This window comes from Macrotis lagotis, chromosome 1 (assembly GCF_037893015.1).
Source record: "Macrotis lagotis isolate mMagLag1 chromosome 1, bilby.v1.9.chrom.fasta, whole genome shotgun sequence".
NCBI classification, from domain to species: domain Eukaryota; kingdom Metazoa; phylum Chordata; class Mammalia; order Peramelemorphia; family Peramelidae; genus Macrotis; species Macrotis lagotis.
The window spans coordinates 900017498-900024097 of record NC_133658.1 but is presented as its reverse complement, the minus strand read 5'-3'; the positions used below and the strand labels follow the sequence as shown (position 1 = coordinate 900024097).

The following is a 6600-nucleotide window of genomic DNA, read 5'->3' as shown; positions in this document are numbered from 1 at the left end:
ACCGCTTCTCTGGCTCCTGCAGCTACCTGCTCAGTGGCCTCAGGAGGCCCAGTCCTGGAGAGAAGCAGGCCCTCACCCCCTTCCGGGTCCTGCTCAACACTGGCCCTGCTGGAATTCCAAGAGGGGTTGAGGTCTATGTACCAGGATGCCACATCCAGGTGGACAAGGGCCAAGCTGGCAAGGTTTTGGTAAGAGATAAAGAGATCCTTGGGCCCTGACTCTGTGGTGTTGTGTCTTCATGACCTTGTAACCCCACCCTCCTTTCTCTTAGGCTTGTTTTTCTCCTTTTCCTAGGTCTCCTAGTTCCTTCTGCCTGGTATTTGCTTATCTCTGTTTCTTTCATTATCTCTGTGTTGCCAGCGTTCTTACTCTACCTTTCTCACTCTCTGTCTATCTCTTCCTCTCGGTCTATGTCTCTGTCTCTCTCACTCACTCTGTATGTGTGTGTCTCTGTCTCTGCATCTCTATCTTTATACTTTGTCTCCCTCTCTATCTGTCTTTCTCTCCATCTCTCTGTCTCTCTCTGTGTCTGTTTCTCTCTCCATCTGTGTCTCATAGTCTCTCTCTCTCTCCATCTCTCTCTCTCTTTCATCTCACTCTCCATATTTGTTTGTGTCTCTGCCTGTTTCTCTCCTCTTTCTTTTTTTAATTTTTAATTTAAATTTCAAATTTTTTAATTTTAGAAAGGTTTTATTTATTATTTATTTATTTACTTAACTTATTTTATTTGCTTTCCTCCCCCACCACCCCCCACAGAAGGCAGTCTGCCAGTCTTTACATCATTCCCATAGTATGCATTGATGTAAGTTGAATGTGATGAGAGAGAAATCATATCCTTAAAGAAGAAACATAGTATGAGATATAGCAGAATTACATAAGACGACAACTTTTTTTAAAAATTAAAGGTAATAGTCTTTGGTCTTTGTTCAACTCCGCAATTCTTTCATTGGATACAGATGGTATTCTCCATCTCCAAAATTGTGCCTGATTGTTGCCTTGTTGCTATGAGCAAGTCCATCAAGGTTGATCATCACCCCATGTTGCTGTTAGGGTGTACAGTGTTCTTCTGGTTCTGCTCATCTCGCTCAGCAGCAGTTCATGCAAATCTTTCCAGGCTTTTTCTCCCCTCTTTCACTATCTCTCTTTTCTCTCTTTCTTCCCATCTCTCTGTCTCTCGTCTTGTCTCTTTTCAAGTCTCCCACACTCTCTCTGAAGCTCCATCTCTCCCTGTATATCTTACCATCTCTGTGTGGCTAAGGAGATGATGGTTGGTTCTCCTTGTATCTCTGTCTCTGACTTTCTGTATGCTCTCCACCCTCTGTATGTGTTTCTTTCTCACCATGTCTCTGTTTCTCAGTGTCTCATTATCTCTGTCCCTCACTTTCTTTTGTGTCTCTCTGTCTCTTCCCATCTCTCTGTGTGGCTTTCTCTTTCTCTTTTGTCTCTTTCTGTCCCTCTCTGTATGTACTTCCCCCACTCTGTCTCTATCTTTCTCTCTACCTCTCACAATCTCCTTGTCTCACCCTATGTCTCTCGGTATTTCGTTCTCTCCATATGTCTTTTACCATTTATCTTTTGTACCTCTTTGTATACTTATCTCTCTGTGTACCCCTCACCTATTTCCTCTATCTGTTCTTCTCTGATCTTTCCTCTTTGCCCACCCCAACATGGTTCATGCCAGTGACCTGCCTCTCCTGAGTATCTCTCCTTCTGTCTTCCGCTGACATGATCTATGTCCCATATGTATGCAGGTGAATGGCAGATGGCGAAATCTTCCATGCCAGGTGGGCAACCATGTCCTGATTTTCCGCAGAGGGTGGGACACTGTTGTGAGCTGTCCTTTCGGCCTGGAAGTGGCCTTTGATGGGGGTAGCCACCTGGTGCTGGCGCTGCCTAGGAGCTATGCAGGAAAAGTGACTGGTCTCTGTGCGAACTACGATGGAGACCCAGCCAATGACCTGTATCCGACACTGGGCCATCCCCCTGTCTCTGACTTGACTGGTGCCATGGCCCTGATCCGGAGCTGTCGGGTTGGGCCAACCCAGGGCTGTAGGGAAGAGGTGGATGCAAAATGGAAGGGCACCACTGTCCAGTGCAAGGGGGCCATCAGTGGTTGTCACATTCTCCTAGCGCCTGAAGGACCTTTCCGTCTGTGTCACCAGAGAGTGACCCCCCGAGGCTATTTTGAGGACTGTCTTCGAGATGCCTGCCTCATTCCTGGGAGAGGGGCCTGCCCAATTATTCGGAACTATGCTGCTGCTTGCCAGGAGGAGGGCATCCTTATCTATCCATGGAGGACCCCAGACTTTTGCCGTGAGTGCAGGAATCTTGGCATCTGGACCCTTAGCCTCTAAGGGTCACAGATGTCTTGGCTTTCAGCCCCTGCCTCTTTCTCCTCAGAGACTCAGGGAACTGACCTTTAGTCTACAACCATCCCTGTTCCCTGGGAATCCAAACAGCAGTGGGCACTGAAGTTCTAAGAGAAGTGGGGGGAGGTTTGGGGGCCTCCAGGTAGTGTCCACTCACTTGACTTATCTCCCCCCCCCCCAGGTCCACCATGCCCTGCTCACTCCCACTATGAGCTGTGTGGGCCAGCTTGCCCAATCACCTGTGGAAGCCTCTCAGGGCCTGCAGGCTGCCAGGCTGGACGATGTCACGAGGGCTGTGTGTGTGATCCTGGCTTTGTGTTGAGCGGAGCAACCTGTGTGCCCCTGGGTCAATGCGGCTGCCTCCTCTCTGGCCACTACTATGAGCCAGGCCTCCAGCTGCCAGGAATTTGGGGGGCGCCATGCAGAACTCCCTGCATCTGCCAACCTGGAGGCCAGGTGCTCTGCCCCTGTACTTTCCCGGGTACCCTTGCCCCTGCAGTCTCAGCCCCGGGGCTCTGTTTGATTTCCGGAGGCCATTATTGTCGAACTTTTGACGGCACCACCTTGCGTCTCCGTGGGCACTGCTCTTACACCCTGGCTGGTACGACTCCCAATTATCCAGCAGACCTCCCACCCTTTTTAGTGGAGGTGGAAAACGAGCCCTTCAGAGATATCGTCAGTCATATTGCTCTCACTGTTGCTGGTTATCGCTTTGACCTCGATCGTGGGGACTGGGGCCATGTCACGGTGAGTGCTTCCAGCCCTAGACATCCCTGGCATGTCTTAGGAGCTGGAGAGCGGACAGAGCTAAAGCTTCTGAGGCTGGGAAAAGGCAGGGATAAAGAGAAACTGGGGAATCCTCACAGGGCCAAGGAAAGGGATGAGGTCACTCTTTCTGGCTCAATTGCTTTCTCTAGCCAAATCTCTGGCATCATTCTGGGACTTACATGTCTCAATTTTGTCTCTATTGCCATTTTTCTAGGCATCCTTTGTCTTTCTCCATCACTTTCTGGTCTCTGTTCTTCCTTCTTTTGTCTTCCTGTCCCTTACCTCCTTTCCTCTCACCTCATTGTGTTCTTCCTCACCTCCTTGTCTTCGTCTTTGCTCACTGACCCCACAAAACCTCCAGATTATTTCCTGGTCTCGGGTTGTCTCCCTGACCCCTTCTCTTTCCTGACCCCAGGTGAATGGAATACGACGCTGCCTTCCATTTGGGCTTCCTGGAGGTGGAGTCCGAGCCTTCATGCAGGGGGCATCAATGGTGCTAATGGCCCAGGGAGGACCTCGCCTGCTCCTGGGCCCTGGCCCCTACCTCAGTGTAACACTGCCCACTGCCTATCATGGCTTTACTCTGGGGCTGTGTGGGAATTACAATGGTAACAGTGCAGATGACCCCAAGTCTTTGGACCCTGGCCCTGACATTCAGCCTTGCCCTCTGCCCCAGCCCTGTCCCAGCCCGGGTTGCCCCACTGTGGAGGAGGCTGCGAGTGCCCCATTCCAGGGACCTAACTCCTGTGGGCTTTTGCGGGCAGCCCAAGGCCCCTTTGCCCACTGCCATAAGACTCTGCCCCCTGAACCCTTCTTTCAAAACTGCCTGGCTGATGTTATCCGTAGTCAGGGGAAGCACAATGTCCTTTGCCACTTTCTCAGGAGCTATGTGGCTGCCTGTCAGGAGGCAGGTGCCCGGGTACTGCCCTGGAGGAGTGCAGAATTTTGCCGTGAGTTTGGGGACCAGCAGGTGACTGAGTCTCAGGGGAAAGGGTTGGCCACAGCTGTGTGTGGACAGGTGGGGCACCAAGCCTGTGAGGCTAAGGACTGAGCTGGGTGCTTAGGGTCAGCCCAAAGGACTGGGGCTAACCAAGCCTCAAAACCAGATGGTGAGACCAGGGGCTTCTGGGACCTAGGCTGAAGAAGAAGGCAGTGCTTGGAATCTGGGGGATCTGGGTGAGGGGCTAGAACCAGGTGGTCCAGAAACAAGGCTGAGTAAAGGGTAAAATCCATTTATGGGATAGACAGAGAGAAGATGGGTTTAGGGACCAGAAAAACTGGTATCTGAGGGGAGGTAGAGATCAGGGGAGATTCGGGGCTACCCAGGGAGTCTTTAGGACCTGACTGTTCACTTCTGCCCCCACAGCCATGAGCTGCCCCAGGCGCAGTCACTACAGTCTGTGTGCAGATCCTTGCCCGGCGGACTGCCCAGGAGTCCAAGCTGTTGTCCAGACCCCAGGCCAATGCGTTGAGGGCTGCCAGTGTGACCCAGGCTTCTTCCCAGCTGCAGGGGCCTGTGTTCCCCTACAGAACTGCCCTTGTTTCCATCAGGGCCTCTACTTCCCGGTGAGAATGTTGGGGTGTGCCTCCCTTGGGGCCCAACATTTGTATCTCACTCTGGATACTCTGACTTTTGACCTCTCCTCCCCTTCAGCCTGGTCAGACAGTCCTCACTGATGACTGCTCTTCTGCCTGCTCCTGCCAGCCTGGGAAGGGTGTGACCTGTGTCCCACACCGGTGCCCTGGGGGGCAGGTTTGCAGCATCATCAATGGGGTCCTCAGATGCCTTGGGCCAGGTGACCTGGATGCTGGAATCCCTTAGGGAGCTGAGAGGACTGAGTTCTTGGGAACTAGATGGCATGGTGTTGGCTAAACACAAGAATCTGGATTCTCAATTGGGCTTAGGGCCAGGGGCTGGGGACTGGGAGGTGGGGGCTGAGGGACTGGGAGTTGGGGGTCAGGGACTGGAAGGTGGGGGCTGGGAGTAACTGAGAGCTGGGGTTGGGGTTGGGGGCTGAGGGCTGGAGGGGTTAGGGCCTGAGGGACTGGGAGCTGGGGACTGGGGACTGAGAGATGGGGACTAGGGGCTGGGGATTGGGGATGAGAGCTGAGGGACGGGAACTGGGGGCTTGAAGGCTGGGGGCTGGGGACTGGGGACAGAGATGGAGACTAGGGGCTGGGGACAATGCCAGAGGAATGGAGCCTGAGGGCTGGGGATTGGGTAATCAGGCTCCTGGATTCTCCCCAATTAGAATGTAAGCTCTTGGGAGATTGTTTCATTCTGTATAGTTGTAAACCCAGCTTAATAAATGCTTGATAATTGATTAATTGATTGATTGACTGATTAACCCATTACTGATCTGGATAACTGGAAACTCTGAAGGTACAGAGGTGATGTGAGTACAGTATACCTGGGTCCCAGGAATTGGAGCCCCAGGTCCCTAATCTTCCCCTCTCTTCCCCTCCAACAGCTTACCCTCTGGGGCTCCCAGTCCCGCTGACCCCACCACTGGTCTCAGGCGTCGACCCTGCCTGTCCCCTATACTCCCGCTATGTCCCCTGTAGCCCAGCCTGTCCAGCCACATGTGCTAACCCAGCAGCCCCAGCTCACTGTAGCCAGCCCTGTGCCCCATCATGCCAGTGTGTGCCAGGTCGATTGCTCCTGTCTGGACGCTGTGTACCCAGTGAGCAGTGTGGTTGCCTCCTGAGGCCAGGCAAGGCCTTCTGGACCAAAGGCTGTGCACAGCGTTGCCATTGCCCAGCATTTGGGGACCCCTGGAGCCCTGGAATCCAGTGCTGGCCTGCCCAGTGCCAAGGCCACTGTAAAGAGGCCTCTGGGGAAGGGCATCGCTGCCAGCCGATCCATCTGGGCTCTGGGCCGCAACATGTCACCTGCACTGCATCCGGAGACTACCGCTTCCAAACCTTTGGGGGTACCAGATACAATTTCTCTGGCTCTTGTGTATACCGGCTGGCAGGCCCCTGCAGTACCAGTGGGAGTCGTGACCTTGACCCCTTCTACTTGGACATAGCCACACACATCCAACCTCTTGGTTGCTCCAAGTCACTGACCCTGCGGGCCTGTGGACTCAGACTGGATATGAGTCCAGTGAATCCGAATTTTCTCCAGGTGAGGTCTGGCCCTCAGCCATCACTCCCCTGCTGTTCCTCACTAAGACCTTCCTGACCCCTTGCTGTCCTCTCACCACCCCCCCCCCCACTCTTTCTTCAGTGATTCTTGCGTGCTCAACCCTCCCTTCCTTAATCATCTCACAATTTCTCCTTCCTCAATGGGATGTTTAGAAGGAAAACTTTAGAGGAATACAAGGGCTGTTGGCAAGCGTTTGAATTTCAAATCCCCTTTCCACCTAGTTCCAGCCTACCTTCCCAGGTGTATCCCACATTTCCCTTCCCACATACATCTGTTCCAGCCTCATATTCCTCTTCTGTGGGTTCTCTTTCC

The 6600-nt window shown here is 53.0% G+C and overlaps 1 protein-coding gene across 1 annotated transcript; it reads left to right on the top strand.

Moving 5' to 3' along the window:
• Positions 1-1925: 1925 nt before the first annotated feature.
• Positions 1926-4990, top strand: LOC141491617 (IgGFc-binding protein-like). Its single transcript, XM_074192526.1, has 5 exons — positions 1926-2313; positions 2551-3116; positions 3553-4087; positions 4504-4703; positions 4792-4990. The coding sequence occupies exons 1-5, from the start codon at positions 2007-2009 to the stop codon at positions 4957-4959; spliced, it is 1776 nt and encodes a 591-aa protein (XP_074048627.1). The 5' UTR covers positions 1926-2006; the 3' UTR covers positions 4960-4990.
• Positions 4991-6600: the final 1610 nt, after the last annotated feature.

Coding starts and splice junctions, on each gene's coding strand:
- LOC141491617 (XM_074192526.1), top strand. CDS start 2,007: ATGGCCCTGATCCGGAGCTGTCGGGTTGGGCCAACCCAGGGCTGTAGG. Junction 2,314..2,550: donor GAGGACCCCAGACTTTTGCC/GTGAGTGCAGGA, acceptor CCCCCCCCCCAG/GTCCACCATGCCCTGCTCAC. Junction 4,088..4,503: donor GAGGAGTGCAGAATTTTGCC/GTGAGTTTGGGG, acceptor CTGCCCCCACAG/CCATGAGCTGCCCCAGGCGC.